This window comes from Rhododendron vialii, chromosome 11a, assembly GCF_030253575.1.
Source record: "Rhododendron vialii isolate Sample 1 chromosome 11a, ASM3025357v1".
NCBI lineage: Eukaryota > Viridiplantae > Streptophyta > Magnoliopsida > Ericales > Ericaceae > Rhododendron > Rhododendron vialii.
Genome location: NC_080567.1, coordinates 37,928,723 through 37,954,051, shown reverse-complemented (window position 1 = coordinate 37,954,051; position 25,329 = coordinate 37,928,723). Strand labels below are relative to the sequence as shown.

The following is a 25,329-nucleotide window of genomic DNA, read 5'->3' as shown; positions in this document are numbered from 1 at the left end:
AAAGGACCGAAAATGAACGGACCGAACTTGGTCCACACTGGACGGGAGCTAAGTCCATACCGAACCACCCATCCCAACGATCCCATCATCTTCTCCTCTTCTCTCTCTGCCATCTCAGAAAGAGCCCCAAATTCGTCTAAGAAGAAAGCTACAGAACAAATTTCGCACTTTAATTTGGAAAAAAAAAAGGCGAAGAAGAAGAAGATAGAGGAAAGATTCTGTGATGCCGCACCTTCTACTCCACCATCCGCACCTGCATCACGCACCGTTAACACCTCACCACCACCACCGCAGTCCTCTACCACGACCGCCTTCCACCACCAGTATACTCCAAAGACGCTCGCTCACCGGAAAACCGCATCCCCTATGCGGCGTCGTTCTGCGCCCTCCTACGCCGCAGCTGAACAGAAATGCGAGGGTTGTGAAGTGTATGGCGAATCCGAGGAGAGTGCAGATGGTGGGGAAGCAGATATTGAGGGAGCTCTCCGATATGCTCCTCACTGATAAGGTCATCCAGTCCGCCGTCCTCCCTGAGGCGGCGCTTGGCGCGGATCGTTATATCTCCTCCCTCACCACCATCAGCGACGTCGAAGTCTCCTCTGATTTGCAGGTAATTCGTTGTTATCACTAGAGAATTTTGTACATTGAACGGACCTACCCGCTCGAGTTAGAACATAGAACTCGTTAAAATGACGTCGCTTGAATAATTTTTAAAGCTTGTTAAGCTTTCAAACCAAGCTCAAGCAAGCTATTACTACTGGGCTCGTTTGACTCATTTAGCTTTCAAATCAAGCTCAAGCAAGCTACTGCGTGGCTGCTTTCGACTTAGGATGTTTGAAAATTTCAAGCTACTTTGAGATCGATTTGTGCTTGGCTTGATTAAAGCTCGTTTGACATCATTGTGTCTCGTATTCAAGCCTAGCTTGAACACATTTTTAAAGCTCATTTCTGTTTTCAAATCAAGCTTGAAGAATCTCTTCGGCTCATTTGATTCGTTGACAGCCCTAGTTCTATCCTATTCCTCATCAGCATATGATTATACTCGAAGCTAGATTTTTCTTGCTAATTGGGTAAGCGTAAATGCTGCTTGCAATGGTTGGTATTGTTATTAGGTGCCAATAGGGCGAAGTCGGAGAATTGGTTTATATACTTTGTGTTACTCCATTGTATTTCTATTGTTGTTTTCCTATAACTTGAGCCTAAACAGCTTACAAATTATAAATTATAAAAAAAAAATATTGAGCGTAAAGTTGTTGGTTTGCTTAGCCTTGTTTGCGTATTTTTTCTGGACATGATGATGGTTGACGTGGTAAAAGAGAAATTCATTTGAAAGATCATATCTTACGAGAGTCAAGTGAGGCATAAATTCGAAACAATGACGACAACAGAAGCCGAACAAAATGCTGATAGAAGCAGAACAAAAGGCAAATGGCAAGAATCAAATCTACAAGCCAATGTGCCGTATAGATCCTTGAACGAATCTGCCAGTGCTGGCATATCAGCATTTGAGGAGTGGTGTGCTTGACATAAATGAACTGATACCCTTTAGTTTAAAACCAAAACTGCAGTTTACAATATTCGTGGCAGACCTCTGGATTTTCTTGAATACCCTATCGATGATTTCTCATGAATTGCGATACACCCTTGCAGCCCAAGGAATCGTCAGAGTAGACTTGTGAATGGTTTTCCCACCAAGGTTTCCAACTAACGAAGAGTATCCATTACAGAGACAATAAATCTGTTTCCAAATTATTCTTGAAAGAAGGCAGTCAAATAACAAGTGAAAAAGAGATTTATCACATTCCTGGCAAAGAAGGGATAGCTGAGTCCACGGCCCCCCAGCTTTTAAGCGTGTCCTAGTTTAAGCTTTCCTCTTATAGCCACCAAAGAATGATGTCAGGCATAGGAATGCACTTAGGGAAACAAATTAGCTTATGCCTATGGCAAGTTACAATAGGGGAATTGGGTCTAATAGCTTTCAGACTATATGCTGCAATTATTGCTTCCCAATTCATCAACCTTTCTCTGCAACTCCAAATTGCGGATTTGCAAATTTTGGGTGCTCTCTATGTTCAAATGGGTGCTCTCAGAATTTGGTGGGTCGGCCCAGAAGAAAAACCCACAACCAAATTTTGTCTACAACTACTCATACAGTGATTTTAGAGTAATTCTAATAACGAAGCAAATCAATGGGTTTATTCCGCAGCCATAAAACCTTCTCCCTGCGTTGATTCCGCCTCTTGTAGACCTCAATGGTGCTCTGATGCCACAGTTGCACAGCACATTTGGATCCCCTTCGCAAGATCTAGTGCTACCTTCAGAGAGAGAGAGGATGCAGAGTACCGTTGGGTGATAGAGATGGAGAGAGAGAGAGAGAGAGAGAGAGAGAGAGAGAGAGAGAGTACCGTTGTAGAAGATGATACATATGTACGTATTTATTAGGGCATCACTAGTCATTAATAAGGTTATGTGCTGGTCACATGACCTTCCGTTTAAATTCATAACGGCTCACTAACGGGAGGTGGTTAAGTGTCACGCGATAATAGATGAAGAGGTTAAGTATCCAAGTCTACTGAGGTATAGTTGGAGGGAGTTTAATGTAATTTCCCCTTTCCAATATTAGGATTCATGTCATAGAGATCTAACAGGGCTTTTACGTGCTACTAGTTGTCAGCTACCTGACACACTACCCTCCTCCTTTATCCGGGCTTGGGGCAGGCTATTAAAAAGGACAAGACTCTAAGCACGGCACAGGCGGAGTTGTAAAATCAATCCCAGTTGAAAGGACATATCTGAGCAGCTTTTCATGTGCAAGCAAACTAAAGACAAAGTGCATTGTTCAGTCAAAACTTGGATACGGACCTAATGAATAGAAGCCTATCAGCATAAGATAGAGATTTGTTGTCCCAGCCCCTTTTATAAAATCTTGTCAAGAAGGCCTTCGCAGTCATCAGCAGTAGGTTTCGTAGAAATGAGAGGCAGCCCCAAGTACTTGACAGGTATAGATCCAAGCTGAAATCCCACGAGGTTGCAGACTTTATGGAACTCTAAAACAGCATTGTTGACAATGAGGAAGGCTGGGTATAGGATAGCAAAGAACTAAAAGATTGTCCGCAAATTGTTATTGTGGATGCTAATTGGCAGTTTTGCCTTAACGAATTGCAGTGAGTTACATGACCAGGCAGTCTTGACGTAGACCTTTCTTGAACGCTTCACATCTTGAAATGAATGGTAAGTTTTTCCATGCAAACAATTAACACCTGCAGAAGGTTAAAATAGGTCATTGATTTTCACACTTCCTTTTTTTTTTATAACCACACTCCATTTTTGTCCTCTTGTGATGTGAATTTACAAAATTAACCTTTCATTTGTATTCTCTTTCATACATGGGAGGACAATATTGTAAATTCACATCACAAGAAGACAAAAAGGGAGTGTGGTTAACAAAAAGGAGAGTGAAAATCACTACCCTAAAATTAAATAACTTTGAATTTGACAGTTGACACTCAGAAAACCTTACAGGAAAAATATCCACTTTGGGATGCTATAGCTATTTATTTTCGAATTTCCTTCTCGAAAAGTTTGATACTTCTTGTCAAACCGGTCAGTTGTATGTGATGGATTAGATTTAATCCCATTCCTTTTCTCTGGTTTGAGGTGTCAAAGAGTCATGGTTATGACAACCAACATGTGTGCAACTCTTTTTTTTTTTGCTCAGCAACACGTGTGCAACTCTTAACACTAGCAGGAGATTTGATCTCTTCCCTGACAGGGTTCTTTTCTTCAATGTTTACGATCATATGGTGTCTCACATAATGGTGTTTCACTTGGGATGATATCATATGATGTGAGGATAAATGGTTTTCTGTTTCTAAGACACTGTTTTCTTCATTTTAATAGGTGGTTAAAGTGTATGTATCTGTCTTTGGGGATGAAAGAGGTAAGAAGGTCGCCATATCTGGGTTAAAATCAAAGGTTAAGTATGTTCGCAGCGCATTAGCGAGGCGTATGAAGTTGCGGCTGACTCCTGAGATACGCTTTATAGAAGACGACTCTATAGAGCGAGGAAGCAGGGTAACACTTGTCATCTGGTTTTTCCTTTACAGGGTTCCTGACTTCCTACATCTCCGTGTCTATTTTGATGTTAAAAAAAACAATTCAAAGCCTTTTTCTCTCATTTGCCCTAAAAATGCATAGGATCCCTGTGGTCATACCATGTCCAATTTATCTCGTAGCGTAAGAAACAGGCAAGATGCTTATACACATGCCTCCAGCAAATTCAGGGGTTTGTTATATGGATGAGTAATTTACTAAATGTTGCACTCAACAATGCTCTCTAGCCATGTGATGCCAACTGATTGATTTTAATTCCACACCCTCAAGGGGTTTTATTATGAATATGGAGTTGTAGGAATACAAGTTCTAATTACTTAGCCATGTAAACGGACTTGGTCTCCATCTGTACGATTTCAACTAATGAGTGGAATGGAATATCACGAATGATGAAGTGCTGATAACTTTGGGTTTCCTTGATGTTCAGCTCATGTGCCCCTTGTGTGTCAAAATATCATCTTTTACTCATGTTTTACTGGGTATGCTCTGATGGTTGGAAAACTCCCTTTCTATTCTCTTTTTCAATATAGTGGTAAAAGTTTTTGCTTTTAATGTCGTATTTCTTGTTAAAAGTCAGTGTTAACTATGTGACAAACATTGTCCCTCAATTGAAAATTCAACAGAGATACTTCTCAGTTCTCTGCATGCACACCTTTTGTTCTTTGCTTAGAAAGGTAAACTGACGCTTGGAGTTGCCCTAAACAACCAATAAAGGGTTTAGAACTAACAGACTCATGATCGAAAGAAAGAGTGATCCCAATCTGGAACAATTTTTCATGAACCAAGTTTGACTGTCTGACAATGAATGTGTTCTTGCCTCCCTGTTGTTTAGTTTTTGCTTATGTTGTTTTTCCCCTTTGTATTCTCTAGTGGGCATAAAACTTGAAGTTTAACTGTGCGTGCACTCTGCATTATTAGCCGACGCTGATATGTTGATTTTTGACCCTATCAGGTGATTGAGATTCTCGATAAGTTGAAAAAGGAGAGGATGAATGCAGAAGGTCAGGACGATGACCAATACGATTCTGATCTACCCGATGATGACAGTGATTGGGATGATGATGACCCTGAAGATGAAGGCATCATTTATGTAAAGTAGTTGCTCCCTTATTTGCTCAGCATTTGCTTCTGCCCTATGTTGGCAAAATGTTTCACTTCTTCACAGGTTTGTTTTTCCCTCAGTCTCATAGATAGGTGTCGCCATTTTGCTTTTCTTTTCTTTCTTAGAGAACGTAATTATGAATTATGCAGCGATTTTCATCCCATCGAGTTTGGAGTATCTATTTGCTTATTCAACAATTTCCTGGTATTGTCAATATATGGCCCAGACGTCAAAATCTTTGCTTAAGCAACCTTTATCTCTCGGGGGTTCTGAAACTAAATCTGTACCTTATCTTCAGCTGCATCCTTGGATCAGTTCACATATTTCAGCGCTACATGATGTACCAATCTGATACTTTGAGGAATAATTTGGATATTTAAAGAAGTGGAATTGTTTCAAATGTGGAGTTATACTTCATTCTAAACCATATCTATTGTAATGGTTCATAGGAGTATAGAATGCAGGAATTTTCTGACCAATTATGGGCGGCCTGGGTTGCCTTTCATTTCCGCAAGGGAAGTAATAATGTCTAAAAAGATTTTTGGTATTTCTCCAACGAATTTTTTTATTATTTGGTGGTTTTCAGTTGTCACTTTGCAGGTACTATATAATACTTGTTTCGGAGCAAAATCAATCTGTTAAGTATTACAGTGCCTTGTTTATGCAGGTTACAAACACGATTTGAAGTATCTTCTCCAAATTTCTGCTCTCATCTGACACAGAAATGTTTAATCTTGGATGACATTTCTCATGGAGAACGGGAATCCTATGTAACTTGCTGGTTATTTCCTTCTTTTCACTTAGAAATTGTATAAAATTCTGAATTGAGTTGCAATATCCAATTTCAAGCAATGTGTTGACTTTCCTCTCTGATCCAAATTTGGTTCGCCTATTGGAACTATTCGCGCTTAAATTGATCGTTCCCCTCCAAATATGTACGGTTCCCACTATGAGCGAGAACACGAATCCAAACTAAAACCATGTTTACTGGATGGGGAACCTTTAAATTTTTTTGCCAAGAAAAAGGATGGCAAGGGCCAACTAGTTTAGCAACCCCCATTGGGTGTGACCATAGGGGTTCCCACCCGCTATGCAATATTCGGTTTAAGCCATAGTTATTGCCCTGAAAGGCGAGTCTCTCACCACAATCCATCTGTTAACATAATATTAGGAAATATTATGTTGCCATATTTTCTAAGTTTTATTATTACGTTTCCAGTTTAGGCAAATTATTATTTATGTTTTCTAGTTAGTTTAGATTTCCTTATTATGCATATTTTCTTGTTATGCGTCTTGTAGTCTATATAAAAGCGTGCTAGGGTTATGTATTATTTATGTTTTCTAGTTAGTTTAGATTTCTTTATTATGCATATTTTCTTGTTATGCGTCTTGTAGTCTATATAAAAGCGTGCTAGGGTTATGGTTTGAACACAATCAATAATACATCTTTCGTCTTTCTTAACATGGTATTAGAGCTATAAGATTTAGGCCTTATGAATTTTCGCTCTCAACAGGTGACCTAAACTTTGTCGCCGTCCGTTGGGCACTCATAGTAATATGTAACCGGCTCGTGCACTCGGATTTCATCTCAAATCTCTATTGTCATAGCATCTCTCGCTCATGGTTGTTTTTGGCTCTCCTTAGCCGTTTCTCTTTCCCGGCTTCTCCTGGCTTGGCATGGCATGGCATGGTTACTCCTGGTCTCTTTTGGCTTTTTCAAACTCAAGTTGGTAGACCTACTTAAGTTTGAGGGGGGGGGTGTTAATATAATATTAGGAAGGAAATTGATATTTGTGCTCGCATAATTACTGATGGTGCTTCACTTATGTTCATAACTTCAAGTTATAAGTGGAGCGCTATCAGTAATTTTGGAAGCGCGAATATCAATTTCCTATTAGAAAATATTATGTTGTCATATTTTCTAAGCTTTATTATTACGTTTCTAGTTTAGGCAGATTATTGAGTATTTATGTTTTCTAGTTAGTCTAAGTTTCCTTATTATGCGTATTGTGCCCTATATAAAGGCGTGCTAGCTAGGATTATGATTTGAACACCATCAATAATACATCTTTCGCCTTTCTTTCCAGTTTAGGCAGATTATTGAGTATTTATGTTTTCTAGTTAGTCTAAGTTTTCTTATTATGCGAATTGTACCCTATATAAAGGCGTGCTAGCTAGGATTATGATTTGAACACTATCAATAATACATCTTTCGCCTTTCTTAATACCATCAAAGTACTAGAATGGGTCCCATACAACACCTAGTTCACGGGATTATTATACACAAGCGGGATTCGAGCCTGTGACCGTGTGGGAGGGAGGGGACTAACCCACACCCTTTCGGGACTACTACCGCAAGTGGAATTCGAACCCACGACCGTGTGTGCGACCGTGTGTGAGGGAGGAGACTAACCCACATGCTTCGCCATCTGGCTATACATCATTGAACTCCAGTAAAACCTATGAGAAATAGAGTCGATAAATGTGCGACTAGACGATCCCGTCCAAGCCCATTGTGGGCCCTTCCTTCATGGATTCTTTCTCCCAATCCGTTGGGTTCGGGGTTCAACGACCGCTTGTGTGCCCTTTTTTGGTAGCCCAGAAGCGAAGGCAAAGGCAAAGAGCATCCCCATTATAATAAGTAAATTTTTTAGCAAATAATCAAATTCTACTTATTTCATAACCAAACTTAACAACTTTTTTCAATAATCAAAAATCAAAAACACCCTACGTTGAAATCGTCTCATTTTGGTTATTCATTTTGGTGTGGTCGGGTGCGTGATTAAAACTTGTTTGCAATTGAACAAATGTGCATTGTGTATTGTGGTGATTTTTTTGTTAGAAATGGAAAAATAACCAATGTAAAGGTAGAAGTTAAAATTTGATTATAGACTAAATAGATAATCAAATGCTTACATAACACATTTTGATTATTAATTTTGATTATTATCATTGCCGATGCTCTAAGGGCTAAACCGTCCTGTCCAACCCCACGGGGAGGGCAGGTTGGATCCATGAAGGATCCACTTGCAAACACAGGAGAGAGCCATTTACGAAGAGTAGGGCTGCAAACGATCCGAGCCGCTCGCGAGCGGCTCGGAGCTCGGCTCGATTCAAGACAAAAACGAACGAGCTCGAACTCGAGTCCTGGGCTCGTTTCATAAACGAGCCGAGCTCGAGCTAGTCGAAACTCGGCTCGAATTGGCTCGCGAGCTCGATTATATTATATATATTTATATATATATTTTTACATATTTATATTTATTTATATATATATTTATATATATTTGTTTCATAAACGAGCCGAACGAGCCGAGCTCGAGCTCCGTAAATACATATCGAGCCGAGCTCGAGCTCGAGTCCTGCAGCTCGTCACGAGCTCGAGCCGAGCTCGAGCCAACTAAATTTTTGCCGAGCCGAGCTCGAACACTCTAAAACTTAGCTCGGCTCGGCTCGTTTGCAGCCCTAACGAAGAGTACCATCATTCAACTAAAGGCAGAACATGTAACAAAGATGCTGACAGATCATGTGCACAAATGTGTGACAGGATGATCCTGTCCAAGCCCATTGTGGCCTTGATGGATCTTTTCCTCCTTGATGGATCTTTTCCTCGCATAATATGTGGGGTTCAACAACCGCTTGTGTGCCATCTTCTAGTACCCCCACAACCGACAGGCAAAGGGCTGGACGGTATTGTCCAACCCCACAAGCAGGCGTAGTTGGATCCACTTGCAAAAACTGGGGTTAGCCATTAATCAATAGTACGACCATTCAACTAAAACTGGAACAAGTGACAAAGGCATGCTGACAGATCACACAACTAAAAAAATCCAATGCAATGTCGTTAATGCAGATGATAAAAAAAAAAACTCATGATCCCCACTTAATTCAACCAAAAACCAAGAACTGAAGTGCCATAGCAGTTGCTTAGGTCATAATAAGTGAATCAATACTCAAAATTGACGAGAACAATGGTCCAAAAATAGTTTAGGAAGAGATGAAACACTGTAAGGTTCTATCATCATGCATTATTTTTTCATCATTTTTTTCATCGGAAACCCAAAAAACAAAGCCGCTCCATTTAGTGATGTGCCACCGCTTCAGCCTTCTTATGAGATTTAGCCTTTGCCTGAGAAAGAAGACAAAACCACAATAAGTATTGCATGTTGTCCATATGCCCTGAGGGCCATTTCCGGAACAATTTATTTTGTCTATCTGACAAGGCAACAAGGCATATACTGCTTACAACTGGAATGCATTCAGAAATCAGTATATCCAAAATAAACACTGTCAAAGAGGAGGAAACGAAGCAACTAGAATGTTTACTAAATTGTATTGTGGGTCGGTCTGTGAATCCTAGTCTTGAATCTTGATACTTTTGAAGATTGTGCCGATCCCCCACTCTGAGTAGAGTGGCCTTTTTGTCTTCTCCCCAGTTTTGGTGATGGAGAGTTAGGTCTGTTCCTTTCTTGTATGCAGGTGTGGCATTCCTTTTTGTAGACAATTACACAAAAGATACTATTCCTTAGTGACTTCTTTTAGGGGGGCAGGGGGATGGAAGTCTGAACCAGCACAACATCATTACTCGCAAAACCAAAGCAAAGCTTGAATAAGAGCACAACTAAGCACAAGCCACAAAGTAGGCAAGTACCATTGGCATTGGATTTACGTGTGTGAAAAATTGTGATGTTCCATGCAAAAGGCGCCAATGACTCATATGCACCGTGACAGGAGGCAAAAAGACAACATTATCTTCTCAAGCACCTCGGTAGGTAGGGGCTTCTTTGGTCACACCCATAAAGATTAAAGGTTCATTTTACGGCCACCCCATCCTACCCTTTTCACCAAGAAAAAGATTTCAAGTGTAGTGTAGTTCTATCAAAGGGTTATGGGGGAAAGAAACGACACAAAGAGTAAGGATTCCTTTCTCAATTATGTCAAACCATTGGATTAAACAACAAGAGGACAACAATATTGCGTCAAATTGGTATGAAAAAGCCAATGCAAAATGTACTTCACTCCAGCAACCAACATGGTCCTGAAGTAATGTTAAACACAACCTTCTTTCGAGCAATCCTAAAGCTTGACATCTCATGCTCAATTTTCCTGAATTGGCAGAAAATAACCACTATAGCTTGCGATGGGTAAACTTTTCATGAAATGCTTATGCAGTAGCTCTCAGCCTCCCACATCTCGCAGGAAGTTAACATTAATTTGTGATAGGCCAACCAAACAATCCTACCTATTGATTCTCTCAAAACAGAATAAATACATTTTATTACTTGAAGGGATCCAAGAAACTAATAACCCAATTCGGTGTATGCTTTGTCTTTCTAGACATCATCAGATCACAAATGATTTAGCACAAAAACTACTCAAATCATAAATGCAAACAACTCCAAGTTTCCAGCAAATTAAGGGCTGTTTGGCAACAGAACAATGGTTTACACGTATATCCAAAAAAAGGACTTTGGGGTAGCGAGAGAAATACACGGGCTAACTAGTTGACTAGATTCTCATCTTAGGAGCAAATTTAAGACCAGTAGCCTACTATGACCAGTACAAATTATGCAGCTTGGCCAGTCCTTGTTCTACATGGAACCACTAGTTTTTTCATGCAATATGTATAATTCAGAGTAGCAAATGATCTAACGATCTTCAATTGCCTAAGGTTAATCCAATTTACTCGATCTATTCTCGTCAGTTCGCACTTGTACAAGTCATGTCCCCGTACATAAAATTATGAAGATTCTTAACTCTCAACGTATGGGATCATGTATACTAGAACTATAATATACGCATTTCCATGGAAAAGTCACATACAAACTCTACCTGATTAACAAGTTAGCAAGCAAGTTTGATTCAAATCAAACCATGACCCAAATGAAACGTTTAACAGCATTCAACAAATTACGATTGACCACTAGGGACTACACACATATCCCTGCATAATGTAACGCACCAAAAGAACCGGACGAAAAATCTACAGACGTGCAGGTATGAACATAAGCGAGTGCAGATATACATCAAGAAATAAAAGCTCAATGCGAGAGGAAATTATTCCTAATTGGAAACAATTTTAAATTACGAAAAAAAAAAGGGGGTAAGAATTCCGAGAGTACCTGGAGATACTTGAGCTTGATACTTCCGTAAACGAGTCCAACAGAGAAGGCGGAAGCACGAGCCACCTAAGTAAATCCACACCAAATCGGAGAAAATACTTCATAAATTGCCCGAATCGCAACCGTGCATTCGTATGTGTATATTCAAATTGTATACATACACACACACACATAAATATCTAGAGAGAGAGAGAGAGGGGTTACCAGAGCAAGAGTGCTGGTGCCGGAGTAAGGGCCAGGAAGCGGCGCCATTAGGAGTATTTTTCTTCGATTCGAACTGTGCGTGTGAGAGGAAAGAGAAGAGAAGAGAGAGAGAGAGAGAGAGAGAGAGAGAGAGAGAGAGAGAGAGAAGGGGAGTAGTCTTCGAAAACCTTGAACTGGAGAGATCTCTCTATACCAGCCCTAGAAAATTTTGCAGTCAATTTTCCGCTTATAAATTGGGGTGTGATTGTGTGGGCTCGAGGATATGGGATTAGCGGTAGACTTCTACTCGTGTTCGTTCGTTCAGATGATAAATGGGTCGGGTCTTTTGGGTTTTAGCCCAAAATCATGGGCCAAACCGACTTTAAATTGGGACTGTTTCCTCTTGGTTCCCCCTTGCTGGCCCAGACCCGAAAGAAGTCGGCCAGGTTTGGCTTTGACTTATTTTCTTGTTCGTCTTTTACGATTATAGGTTTTGTCTTGACGAGGTGATTTAGAAGAGTAAAAAAAATTACATCTTTTTCAATTATTTTTTGTCTTTATTTTTTTTTTTTGAGTGTTGATCATAATTTTTTATTTATTGATTCCTCTGGTCGAAATAAATCAACGATTTATCAAAAAATCGATGCATAATTAAAAAATAAATATAAAAAAAACTCAAGTGGTGATTCAAAGTAATTATTCAGTGGTCTTGGAATACCGCCACATAATGTCTCATGAAAATATTTGTCGCACATTTTTGCAGTGTTTATACACTTATAGGTCGTTTGCCAACCAAATTAGTTTTGAGTGTATATAATATGAGGGGAGATATGATAAAAGAAAAAATATATGCTTGATTTATTTTGGGGTGAATATGAGTAGGTAATTATAGAATTAAAAGAGGTCGGTAGCATTTTTATAATTAAAGAGGGCGGATATCCTTGATCCTTATCTAGGTGGCAAACGTTGAATATAAGTATCTCAAATATAGTGTCTGAGATGATAACATATTCGCATCCTACATTTTCATCGGCAAACGAACTATTATATACCGAAGAAGAATGCAGGTCTTCGACCTTTGGTGGTGACCTTAGGTGGTAAGAATAATTAGGTTATGCTTCGTTAAAATTTTTATTTTTTAAATATTTATTTTTTATTTTATGAAAGAAGTTATTGTTTTTCACTACATCACCTATAATTTACGAAATAAGGATCTAATTCTTCTAGCGAGCCTTACTCTAGTCCACACCATGCATTTGATTCTTTGAACAAGATATGCAAGTTGGTCGTCAAAGTATTCTTTTGTTGACCAGCCGAAAGTAATATGAGTTGCTTGTTCTCGAAAAGTCGACAATAATTAACGAGAGATTTTTGGGTGCGGAAGTGCTCGTGTGGTGTCCGAGCACTCCATTAAGGTCATCCAAAAATATGTTGAACAGGTCAAATTGAAACTCCATGTCTCCTCTTTCTTTTTCTTTTTTTTTTTTAAATCCAAGTCATCTAAAACCAAAATGTATAATCCGAATGCGTTACTCAAGCATCACGTGATGCCGATTTGGCACCCAAAAATATCTCATAAATAACCATCCCAATTTCTCCAGGTGTGGGGTTGCGTGAAAGACCAAAGGAAACCAAAATCACGGGTCCACCCTCCGTGACTCTCTCAAACTCAAACTCCAAAACCCCCCAAAGGCCAAACCTAAACCCTTCTATAGCTATCTCAACATTTCTTCAACCATGGCCAACTACACCGCCTCCACCACCCCCACTCTCTCTCCTCTCTCCTCCTCCTCCTCCTCCTCCAAAACCCCTTCTTCTCCCAAACCCACCTCCTCTCTCTTCCGAAAACCCCCCTCCCTCTCACACTCCCACAAAGCCCTCATCGCCACCGCCTCCAAAAACCCCATCGCCGGCGTAATCTCCTCGAACAAACCAAACCCAGATAACAATTATGATTCTTTCTTCGACGATGACGACGAAAAGCCTCGGGAGGAGTGCGGCGTGGTGGGTATATACGGCGACCCGGAGGCCTCCCGCCTCGCCTACCTGGCCCTCCACGCCCTCCAGCACCGCGGCCAGGAAGGCGCCGGGATCGTCACCGTCGACAGTGACAACATCCTCCACTCCGTCACCGGCGTCGGCCTCGTCTCCGACGTCTTCACCGAGCACAAGCTCGACCAGCTCCCCGGCGACTCCGCCATCGGCCACGTCCGCTACTCCACCGCCGGCGCCTCCATGCTCAAGAACGTCCAGCCCTTCGTCGCCGGCTACCGCTTCGGCTCCGTCGGTGTCGCCCACAATGGAAACCTGGTAAATTACCACGCCCTACGTATCATGCTCGAAGACAACGGGTCCATTTTCAATACTAGTTCTGATACAGAAGTTGTTTTACATCTCATGGCTATATCAAAGGCTAGGCCTTTGTCCTTGAGAATAGTTCAGGCTTGTGAACAGCTTGAAGGGGCTTATTCTATGGTGTTTTTGACTGAGGATAAGTTAGTTGCGGTTCGTGACCCGTTCGGGTTTCGCCCATTGGTTATGGGTAGGAGGAGCAATGGGGCTGTGGTTTTTGCCTCTGAGACTTGTGCTCTTGACTTAATTGAGGCTACTTATGAGAGAGAGGTTTATCCGGGCGAGGTTTTAGTGGTGGATAAAGATGGGGTTCAATCCCTTTGCCAAATGCCTCACCCTGAAACAAAATCTTGTATCTTTGAGCATATTTATTTTGCTTTGCCTAATTCGGTGGTTTTCGGTAGATCGGTGTATGAATCGCGTCGTGCGTTTGGTGAAATGCTCGCTACTGAGGCACCGGTTGATTGCGATGTGGTGATAGCTGTGCCTGATTCTGGGGTAGTTGCTGCACTTGGTTATGCTGCGAAAGCAGGCGTGCCCTTTCAACAAGGGTTGATTAGGTCACATTATGTGGGGAGGACTTTTATCGAGCCGTCACAGAAGATTAGGGATTTTGGAGTGAAGCTGAAGTTGTCACCGGTTAAGGCGGTATTGGAAGGGAAGAGGGTTGTGGTTGTGGACGATTCAATTGTGAGAGGGACTACCTCTTCAAAAATCGTTCGGTTGATTAAGGAAGCAGGGGCCAAGGAAGTTCACATGAGGATTGCGAGTCCGCCTATTATTGCTTCGTGTTATTATGGAGTGGACACTCCTAGTCCGGAGGAGTTGATTTCGAATAGGATGAATGTGGAGGAAATTAGGGAGTTTATTGGGTCGGATTCACTTGCGTTTTTGGAAATTGACAGCTTGAAGAAGTTGCTTGGCAGTGATTCTCCTAACTACTGTTATGCTTGCTTTTCTGGGAAGTATCCAGTGGAGCCAACGGGTAAAGTGAAACGAGTTGGCGATTTTGTGGATGATGGGTTGAATGGAAGCATAGGATCAATTGATGGGGGTTGGGTTCAAGGAACAAGAATCCAGGAGGGGAATAGAGATTCAAAACAGAAACTCGAGGAGGAGGAGGAGAAAGTTCCAATATAGAAATCACCTTTCTGCTGAATTTAGTGATCAGGGTTCCTCAGGTTTGCTATATATTGTGCTTTTATTGTTTTCAGAGGCATCTTAAAGGTTTTGTGGTGAGTGTCATTTCTCGAAGTATTTTCATATTTGTTGCTGAGATAACCTTAGGGGTTGAAGCTAACGATTATCTTCCAATTTTGGTCACATCTTCTGTTTTGGTAATCTTTTGTGATGTTTTAGCTAACTTATAAAGATTATAAATAAAGGGTCCTTGATTTAGCATATTGTGGATTCCACTTGTTTACACAGCTGGTTTAGCTCCTGTGTGTGTATCTTCTGGAAATGAAATTGTGTGGTTCTCGCTTTAAGTACCCGTATGATGTGCCAAAGTCACTGTTTCAGTTTGCTAGAGAAGAAACTATGGTTTGGATACGATGGATATATTATTGTGTCCTTAACCGTAGAAAAACTGGCTCTCGTGAGGGGACAGTATTAACTAGATCTGCGTCACTTTGTAATAGTTCTCGTGCTGCTTCTGATATTCAATGCAGAAGCATAAAATGTTCTAGCTTTGATACATAGAGGCTTTGAAAGCACAAATTTATGGACTGAAAAAATACAGAACAGGCACGCTGGTGGATTATGGTTTTGCCATCAAGGCTCAAGCTATAAGCGGTCAAGTACTTACAGTAATTTCTGCCTTTGGGTTGAAGTGGATGAAAGCTACATTGTTGGTAAGTGGTACAATGTGCAGTAATCAAGTGGATGGAATTTTCAGTATCTAAATGTGACACTGTCACACTAGTGGGAGGACAAAGTTAGGGAAAATTACTAAATTCCAGTTTATCGTGTTCGATATTGTCCAATCAATGCATTTTTATGGCAAGAGTGATTTGATTCAATAGTTAGAAATTGGCCGTACGGAGTTGGTTTGCTCTGTATGTATCTCGTGTACCGAGACTGTAATCGACTCGGATCATAGCTTCTACTTGTATGGAATTCCCTTAATTTTGCTAGCTTTGATATCAATCTCTCGAATTGAAGTTGGGGTATCATACTTTTGGAGCTATTGGATCAAGAATTGTTATGTCTTTGAACTATTATTTTGTTAGTTGATATATCCGACAAGGCGAATGGATTTTAAACATCTGAACAAGTCGTAAAATTGTCTCAGCTTCACAGGTTAAGGTTATTGCTTGTCGATGCCATCGGTTACACTTGACTGATTGCACCACCATTATCAAATGAACTGTTGAAGATTATTCTATAGGAATTACCAAGGCAAAGCACAGACTGGGAAAGGTCATCAACCTTGGCATGTGCTCCATACTGAATGAATAACGATAATGTTGTCTTAATGACAATAGGGGAAATATTATTGTGAGAATCTTTTTACCTTAAAACACTTTTGAAGTACTTTTCTTCCGAAATTTGATAAACAATCTAGGCCTATTTTTGCAAAAAAAAAAAAAAAGAAAGTCACTTGGCTCCCCAATTTTTTTTTTTTTTTGTTCAAAACAAAATAATGATCGAAAGATTCGAAACGCATAATCATAATCCTCTCTCTCTCTCTCTCTCTCTCTCATAGCTGGAAACATTTTTTTTTAGGCATCATTTAAAAAAAAAAAAAAATTAGGCATCAAGCTGGAAACTTGTACCTGCTACTTGACGTAAAATGAGGGGGATTAGAATTTCTCCATTGCCAAGGTTATGGCGACAGCTACGGCAGCCAACTGAGTCAAGTCAATAGCTCCCTGTACGAAAGTAGGAAACCAACGAAAAGACTCGGTCCACACACGAGAAGATTGCCGCAAGAATAGGGCAAATGGAAAGGGAAAGCACTTTTTTTTTTTTTTTGGGTATAAAACATAGGACTACGACAATGTTGGTATTCATCTTGTGTACTCAAGACTGGAATTGACTCAGATCATGGGCTTCTGCTTGTATGACATTCGCTTAATTTTGCTAGCTTTGATAGCAATCAGTTGATATGAAGTTGGAATATCATGCTTTGGAGCTATTGGATCAAGACTTGTTATGTCTTTGAGGTGTTATTTTGTTTAGATGAAATTTTACTATTTCACCGATTAAGAAAAATTACTATATCAAAGTTTTTTGCTTGTAGATCATTTCCCAGATACTGGAGAACCCTTTTGCGACGGCAGCAAGGGTCAAAATAATAACTACTCAGGTTCTGTTTGTTTGGACATAAAATGTTTTCTTGTAAAATATTTTTCCTATTTTCCGGTGTTTGGTTGTGTAAAAAACTAGGAAAACATTATACATGTAAAACATGTTCCATCAATTTGATAAAATAACTTACTCTTAAATCTTCCATAAGTTATTTTCCAAAATGAATCCGTTGCCTTCTATTGCATTTCTCACTGCTCAATTTTCTGGATCGTCAATCTTGACCCACGTTCAATTCTAATATTTTCAGATCCCTCCACCATTTAAGGCCCCCCCCCCCCTCCGTCTACACTATTTTGTTGATTTCTGAAAATATTTTCAAGTGCCAAACCAAACACCAGAAAAAACATTTTACATAGAAAATATTTTACATTGTAAAACATTTTACATCGAAACAAACGGAGCCTCAGTGTTTGAGCACCTGGAGGCCAAGCATTGGATTTTACACGATTTAACTGTTTTAAGAGAAAACTACATTTCGGAATCAAAATTGACAGAAGTATTGTAAACCTGAGAAATAAATTCATCTGAATTTAGTTATTTATTGGTAGAGTTTTCCACAAATGGTGCCTTAACCACTAAAATACACGGCTTGGAGATCATCAAATCAGCCATTTAATGTCAATGTCAAACAAGTCATTCAAATAAGCTTACTCCCTTAATCTCTTTAAACCCGGCAGTGAGCAACCACACTAAAACTGTTGGATAGAGCGGGCTGAAAACAAGCTTGCTCCATTGCATATCGGGCGATATGCTCCAACAACTATTTCCTTGAAATGAGAACTGCCACATTAGCTGCTTCAAATCACCCATTTTCTGCTCTGTCATAAGAATTTGATTTATGCTTTGGTGCGAATGTAAAGCCATCAGGAACCTTGCCAAGTAACATCTCAGATATCTTAATCTGTAGAAGAAATAGAGTAAGTTAAAATCTAATACCAACATTGACAGAAATTTACGAATGTTTTGAGTTTTATTAACCAGTCAAAACACAATGAAATTGCATACCCAGTCAGACGCAGAATCAGAAGCCATTAGTGTTTCAAGATCGTCACGACCGAAGTACGAGGGTGGCCGCCAGTTCATTCGTTGTGGGATGACATCCAGAAGACCAACAGGAATGTACCTGCATGTGTAGCTAAGCCATTCTAACAAGAAGTGCCTAGTTGTCTCCACTCCTGCAATCAAAATAGGAATATCATAATATATACGTTTAGTCCTGTCTTACAGGAGCACACAAATCAATGGGTTCTGGACAATTAATTTGATCTGTACATATTGATAAATATAAAAGGTAGAACAGGGCTATTGTCTCAAATGATGTTTCTGCCCCCAAGACCCTCAAATTATGTTCCGTTAACCATACGGAGAGAGTATTTTCTTTTCCTCTGTAGCCCAAAAGAGGAAAGAAAAGAAAACGAAAGACCCTTATGGCTATAATGCCACGATTCATTTTGTTAGTGCCACGAAAATTGATAATGTCTGACATCTTTGCCCTCTGGGCTCTCCATCTACTCTTTAATCGGCTGTTGCTACATTCTTCAACTCTTTTTTTCCCTCGCACTAAAAAATCAAAGGAAAGTGATTGAGGTACTGAGTGTCTTCTCTCTCTTCTACCGCCATGGCAACCAAACCATGAACCAAACTAATATGCTACCTCCGACCACCACGACCTCAAGCCACAAGTGCTGGGTCTGAAGTTCTTAATTGCCCAGTTCTGACAACAGTTGGTCTCTCCTTTGTCGGTGATAGTTGCGCGCAGATAGAGCCGTTACTGTTTCGATTTCTCTAGCTTGCCCACATTCTTACAGTCAGATCCGCCCCGCATATTGCATTCCGTTGAAATGGTTGTTTGGATGGGCCTTGTCAAAGGTTTCAACATTCACCAAATTTGGGTTCTTTACATTCATTGTTGCTGTAAGTGTATAAATTCGACAAGGCAAAAGCCAAAGAGAAATGTATTACTTCACCTTTCGTCTTTGAATCCAGTATTCAAGGGTGGATCAGACTCGCCAAGTACTCTGTAAGCATCGGGTGTGTGTGTGTGTGTGTGTGAGAGAGAGAGAGAGAGAGAGAGAGAGAGAGAGAGAGAGAGAGAGAGAGAGAGGGCAAAAGCGTCAGAATGCTGTTCACAGTCGTGGCACTAAAATACCATGTCGTGGCATTAACGCCACCCTTTAACGAAACTACCTGTAGCTGATTCAAACCACCTTCAAACGTGGAAAAACAAGGATTTCTGATGTTGCCAATGAGGTTGACCGTGATCTTGTGCAAATAATGTAGCAGAACTTGACTACCCCTTACTGAGTCATTGCAGTTCGCTGAAGGACCATTAGAAAATTCTGCAGCAGAACTTGCGGATGCAGGAATAGCGAAAGCCAGAGAAAAATGTGGCTGATTCAGGACAAGGATTTGACACAAGAACAAGTGATATTACAGGCATTATGAAGAGGCAGGAAAGCCTCACATTGATTCATGGAATTTCAGCAAAAATGCATTATGAAGAGGCAGCATCACCTCAAATTTATTTAGGGTTGTATGCAAAATAACTATCATATCTTCGGCCGTCTCTCGAAAATTAGGAAGACGAAAGTAATCCTTACATGTACCAGGTGGTTAAACATGCAGCAGATTAGCCGTTCAAAAAAATAAACACACAACAGATTAACACCTTAGACAGGGCTGTCCCAGGTAGTAAACACAGGCTTAGTGGACTTGGCGTGTGATGACAAGTTTTATACGAATGCTTGACAAAACATATTACTGACTCTAAATACTAGTTTTAAACTTTTAGTATAAGCCATCAGACTACGGGCTTCTTATGTGAACCCCAGGTGCTCAAGTGCCCAGGCATCACGTAAACTTCCAAATCTAGTGATGCCACCAAATAACTAAAATATGTGCACTTATAGGCTGTAAAACATGGTAGATGGGTCATTCACATTTTATTTCTCCAGAAGCGGAGACAGCACTAAGCAATAAGCATTATCCAAAAACAAATGGAAAGGATCGTAACTCAACTGTATGACCACACCAACTGCATATCACATACCTTTAGCATCAGAACCCCAATGTTCTAGCCCAAAGCGAGCATAATCCTTCAAAATACTTAACCGTTCTCCGGAACTTATGTCCCAGTGCCTCTGTTCTTTGATTTCAGTAAATATCCAAGGCTGCAAAGAAAAGAAGATAAACTGAATTCATTAGCCAGTCTCAAATAGCAGAGTTCCAAATGACAAAAATACATTAGTCAGATATATACTCAAAACAAAATAGAATGAAAGAATCAATGGAAGTCAAAGCTACAAACAGAACCTTAACTAACGCTCCTCGAGCAACCATGCATGTAGAAAGCTCTGGGCAGTCAAACTTGTGCTTATTCCAGTCTAAATATGAAAAGACATCACCGTTTCCCAGGACTTGCAAAGCATTGGGAGCCTTTCTTGCACACTGGTAGATGTATTCCCAATCAGCAAGCTTACTATAGCGTTGCTGGCGCGATCGCCCATGTATTGTTACAGCATTGGCTCCCCATTGTCCAATATCTTCAATTAATGAATCGATGCGGTTTTTTCCCTCAAAATAAGCTGTTCGTACCTACAGTACCACAAAAATCTTAGACAAGCTCAATGAGGAAAGGACATTAGAATTTTTTTTGGTAAGGACAGTAGAAATTTAAGTCACAAACAATAAATAATCCAAGGATTAAAAACGGCAACACGTTTAGATGGGCATCATCTATAACAATGGTATTTTGTACCTTGATAGTGATAGGTCTGTCAACTGTGGCAGAAGTTGCTTGTACAATGCTTTTCATCCTCATTGGTTTCATGAGGAGAGCTGATCCAGCACCCTTATTGACAACAATATCAATCGGGCACCCCATGTTGATATCAATGAAGTCCACTGTACATTCCTGGTCTATAAGTTCAACAGTTCGTGTGACTGTGTCAGGATATGCCCCACATATTTGAACCCCAAATAAATCCTCAGAGGAATGACGTCTCAACAGCGCCCATTCTGAAGCTTGACCCTGTACATGCATCAGAAATGAGTTAAACTATGAGTCTATGACACATGTGCTCACAAAGTATTGCATGGTAGATGGAAAGGAAAACTACAGCAAACACTTTGACAAGGGCAAAGAAGAATGCAATATGCCACATATCCCCCGTTGGATTGTAATAGGCCCCCATATCTGCATAAAGATAATTGTTGGGGATAGAATTCTACACAATAAACTGCACCCCAAACGCGGGAGAAGGACAGACTATTCCAAAACAGACCAAATCCCATGGCCCTCCAAATCCGACACAGTATCTTATCTGCATTAGAATAGGATTTATTACCATTCAAGATTAGGGGCAGAACACTTGCAAAATCTTGTCCTATTCCTGACAATATGGTTTTTACAAAGGAAGAAAGAAAACAAAAGTTGGCCACAAGATCTTTATATATACACAGACAAACTTATGTCCCTTTTACTATGTGGACCCAAAAAGAGACGGACAAGAAAAACCTTGCATTTGGAGATGAATAAGATCTAGAAAGGACAGAAGTCACTACTAGCCAGAAAGAAAAACATAAATTGAACACAAGAAACAGTCCTAGCAATCCGTAAAAAAGATGCGTGCAAATAAATATGAACATGACTTGTCCACTTCATAGCATGCAAAACGATGACTTAAAAATGATGCACCTTTTTAGGAAAATTCAAAGCCTTTTGCCACTAGTAACTAAATATCAACTGAGTTTTTTTAATATTTATGAGAAAAAGTTTGAATTTTTCTTCATAAAAATGAATTTTTATTATATTCTCATTTTGTGGACTAGACAATCTTTTGGGGATGGAGAGAGTATTAAAACATTGAAACCGAAGAGTTTGGCATCAAACGTGAAGATATTCCTCATATTGAACCAAAACTTCATCGGCCCAACAGATTACGAACCTGCAAAAGATTTGTGCACATTGCCATCTCACCGCATGTCACATCAGCTCCTAAAACCTTGCAAACCCTACGGAAAGGAAGATTCCCAACTGTGGTCAGGGGTGCAAGATAGAGCTTTTCTCTGAAATCAATAAGCTTCTTCTCTCGGGGGTGTGACTTTAGGCTTCCATCGGTTTCTGTCGAAATACACTCAGTCGTAGTTCCTGATTCTGTTTGAGAACAGCTTTTCTCAAGATCTTTCTCCAGCACAATGTGACCTGATCAGTATCAACCTGGTAAGTTGCAAGTATCTTGGATGAACAATATTAGATGCACACAATAATATGTTCCATGGAAAATAAACCAACCATTGTCTAATTCCTCAGGACAATAATCTTCATCTGCACAAGATTTCACTTTCTTCATTGGTCTACTAAGCTCATCAGATGCAAATGTCGGAGCAGCGTAATCCTCTTCCTTGGGTAGTTGCGGATTGTCATCAGTTTGAATATTTGAGTCGCATGCCACTACATCAGAACCATTCTTATCATTAACGGATGACCCATTTGAAGTAGCTTTTTCACCTTCCTCTTTATCTGAGGACGTTTTGCTTTTTGAATTGATCTTTCCCTGCGGTTAAATGTAGAATATTTAGTTATCTGAAATTGAAACTGCAGTGAGGAAGCATCTACCAGTAGATTATTCGATTAGAGTCATTAGACATAGGAAATTCTTTGGTTATGCTGTGTATTCACATAATCCGGACTGGTTTTCCTGGGAAACGCCATGAGACAAAACAATTGAATGACTGAATAACCACTACCAAATCACAAAAGGGAAGGAAAGGGAAGACAGTAAAAGAATAAAATCAGAACAAGTGTCCATAGCTGCTTGCTCATACCATAAGGCCAAGAAGTTTTAGTTGAGCGTCTGCCTTTGGGAACCTCATTTTGTTTTTCCAAAGAAGATGCTGCACATCTTTTTTCAAACCATTCATTTCAGGGTTTTCCTTCCGACCATTCAAATCAGCAGAGAAGCCATCTTTATGAGTACCTGAAAACCTACATGCCAAACCATAAGGACATGGAACTTCAGCACTCATGAAAGGACACACTCCCTCTAGATCATCTGGTTTCTGCATTTAATAACATCAGGTGACCATTAGAGTTCAATTACACAAAAAGCACAAAAGGATCATTCTTTTTTTTTCTCTTGATAAGACAAAAGGATCATTCAGAAGTGATAAAATGGTCCTTACAGAGTTGCCCTATTTCTACCTGAGCCTTAAATGCTTCTACATCATGGCTGAAGCGGCACTTCTCATTGTAACGACATGAGCTAGCATCCCCACTTCTTGCTACCTCTGGACATAGATGTAGCGCAGATTTCTTTTCCTGTGATATTACAGAGTATTTTGTATAATTACATTCATAAAAATGGTTTACGAAAAATCAGAGAACAAGATATTCATGCTTGAGGGGCATGAAATGACTTCCAATCTGGATTTCAAAATGGAACAAGGAACCCACTGGAAACACCACCGCATACTTATATTTCAGTTTAAATAAACACATACAAATCCCTCTGAATTCCTTCCTTCACTCACGAGTTTTACTCAAACCAAGAGAGACTCTTTCTTTGCTGAATTTTTGGAACCTTCACGGCTTCCAAATTCACCATCTTTTATTCAAGTTTGTGCATAAATTTCAGCTTGCACATTGGAGTATTTCATATCAAATGAAGGTTTAAGGCGAATTCTATTCAAAATTTCAAATAAGGTAAACACGTGAGTAAAGGGACAGAGATGGCATTCCAGAGTCCCATTTGCTTACAAATCCAGGATAATTACAGTAATTCAACAGACGACAAGAAGCCCTCTAATGAACGAAGGTCCTGCATAGAGAGAGAGCAATATACAGCTATAAACAGATTACGCCTACTACAATGAATCGATCCATGAATTTAACCAATCCAAACAGGGCCTAATTAGTTGATTCTTATGAAGCCTACAAGCAAAATGAACCATTTTCCTCCCTACATAGATAGATATATTACTTACACCCACACAAATACACATATAACTACATAAGTATGTTAATGAGATAGAGATAGAGGACCTGAAGGCGCTCTCTTTTGAGTTGCCGTTTAGATTTCTTCTCCTTCAGAAGGCTTGAAGATGGAGCAGACTTGGTACCAGAAGCCGCGTCGTTCGTTTCGTTACTGTTACTGCAAGGTCTGATAGGCGGAGGACGGAGAAACTCTCTCTTCACGGGGGCTATGGCTTTGGCTATCAGCTCCTCCGGTGTTTTCTCAGCAATTCCGCCTCCGCCGCCACCCGACGGTGGCGCATCTTCCGGTACTTTTGGTTCTTCGACGTCGAGCTCCACCGGTGCACCGTCCGTGTCCATTCGGGTCGGACCTCTAGTCTCTAGTGACCGAAAGGCCTCTCTTTGTGCGGTTACGCTGTTCGGTTCAGAGAAGTTTTCGTAGGGTTTGTTGTTCCTACTACTGTACTATCAGTTGTAGAAGAAGACGAGGGACTCGATCGACGACTCGGCGTCGTTTAGCCTGACGAAGCATGGAGTGGGCTTTGTTGGACCCAAAGATCAGGCCGAATTGAAGTACTTGTAGACAGGGAAAAAGGAAAATGACGGCTAAGGACGAGTTTGATAAATAATATTTTTTAAGGATATTCTTAGCATTTTTTAATAACGGGTATTAATTATCAAAATACGTTCTGGACCGTCATTTCCCCTAAGAAAAATGATGGCCAAGGATTTGTTTACGTCTAAAGCTCACTCAAACAAAAAAAACAATTGCCTTCGTTCCTACGTGGTAAATTTAACACAAATTTTTAGGATGTTGATTTTTGCCATCCCCTTTTTAACATTCAAATTCCTCTTCTTCTTTTTTTGTTGATGCGAATTTACTATATTATATCATGATGTGCGAGAAAGTGAACTAATGAAAAGGTAAAATAGTAATTTAAATTAAATAAAATAAAAGGGCGCCGATAAAAATGGAGAGTGCAAAATTAATACCCAAATTTTTAAGCTTTTCATACCCTTTTTGATTTTTTGTTCTCTTTTTCGAGATCCAATCTTTCACAAGGAATTACTAAATAATAAAAGGAAATTACTAAGAAAATTACTTTACATATTGTGAATTAAAATACACAAAAGTTGAGAAAACAGGTAGTATGTTATTGTTGTTTTGTGAG

At 40.0% G+C, this 25,329-nt stretch overlaps 3 protein-coding genes and 1 long non-coding RNA gene across 6 annotated transcripts; 2 read left to right on the top strand and 2 right to left on the bottom strand.

The window, feature by feature from the left end:
* The first annotated feature begins 61 nt into the window (after window positions 1–61).
* Window positions 62–6,080, top strand: LOC131308015 (probable ribosome-binding factor A, chloroplastic). Of its 2 annotated transcripts, XR_009194273.1 has the most exons (4): window positions 64–610; window positions 3,901–4,074; window positions 5,066–5,278; window positions 5,883–6,080. XR_009194273.1 is itself a non-coding variant. In XM_058334803.1 (3 exons), exons 1-3 carry the CDS (start codon window positions 224–226, stop codon window positions 5,210–5,212), a joined length of 708 nt encoding a protein of 235 aa, XP_058190786.1. In that variant the 5' UTR covers window positions 62–223; the 3' UTR covers window positions 5,213–6,080. The 2 variants fall into 2 exon arrangements, 1 of the variants encoding a protein (XP_058190786.1); XM_058334803.1 differs by having other exon boundaries at window positions 62–610; window positions 5,066–6,080.
* A 2,995-nt stretch (window positions 6,081–9,075) lies between these two features.
* On the bottom strand, window positions 9,076–11,786 carry LOC131308014 (uncharacterized). Its single transcript, XR_009194272.1, has 3 exons — window positions 11,542–11,786; window positions 11,338–11,403; window positions 9,076–9,344 (listed from the first exon to the last, which is right to left on the bottom strand). It is a non-coding gene; the product is annotated as an uncharacterized LOC131308014 (long non-coding RNA).
* Window positions 11,787–13,130: 1,344 nt separating this feature from the next.
* On the top strand, window positions 13,131–15,273 carry LOC131308012 (amidophosphoribosyltransferase, chloroplastic-like). Its single transcript, XM_058334802.1, has one exon. The coding sequence runs from the start codon at window positions 13,258–13,260 to the stop codon at window positions 15,010–15,012; it is 1,755 nt and encodes a 584-aa protein (XP_058190785.1). The 5' UTR covers window positions 13,131–13,257; the 3' UTR covers window positions 15,013–15,273.
* Window positions 15,274–17,683: 2,410 nt separating this feature from the next.
* Window positions 17,684–24,714, bottom strand: LOC131308011 (tRNA-dihydrouridine(47) synthase [NAD(P)(+)]-like). 2 transcript variants are annotated; one of them, XM_058334801.1, is made up of 10 exons: window positions 24,227–24,714; window positions 23,387–23,503; window positions 23,011–23,244; window positions 22,478–22,739; window positions 22,131–22,387; window positions 20,942–21,214; window positions 20,497–20,778; window positions 20,234–20,354; window positions 18,190–18,359; window positions 17,684–18,085 (listed from the first exon to the last, which is right to left on the bottom strand). In XM_058334801.1, exons 1-10 carry the CDS (start codon window positions 24,515–24,517, stop codon window positions 17,987–17,989), a joined length of 2,106 nt encoding a protein of 701 aa, XP_058190784.1. In that variant the 5' UTR covers window positions 24,518–24,714; the 3' UTR covers window positions 17,684–17,986. The 2 variants fall into 2 exon arrangements, 1 of the variants encoding a protein (XP_058190784.1); XR_009194271.1 differs by lacking the exon at window positions 17,684–18,085 and adding an exon at window positions 19,152–19,534 and having other exon boundaries at window positions 18,228–18,359.
* Between the last annotated feature and the right edge of the window lie 615 nt (window positions 24,715–25,329).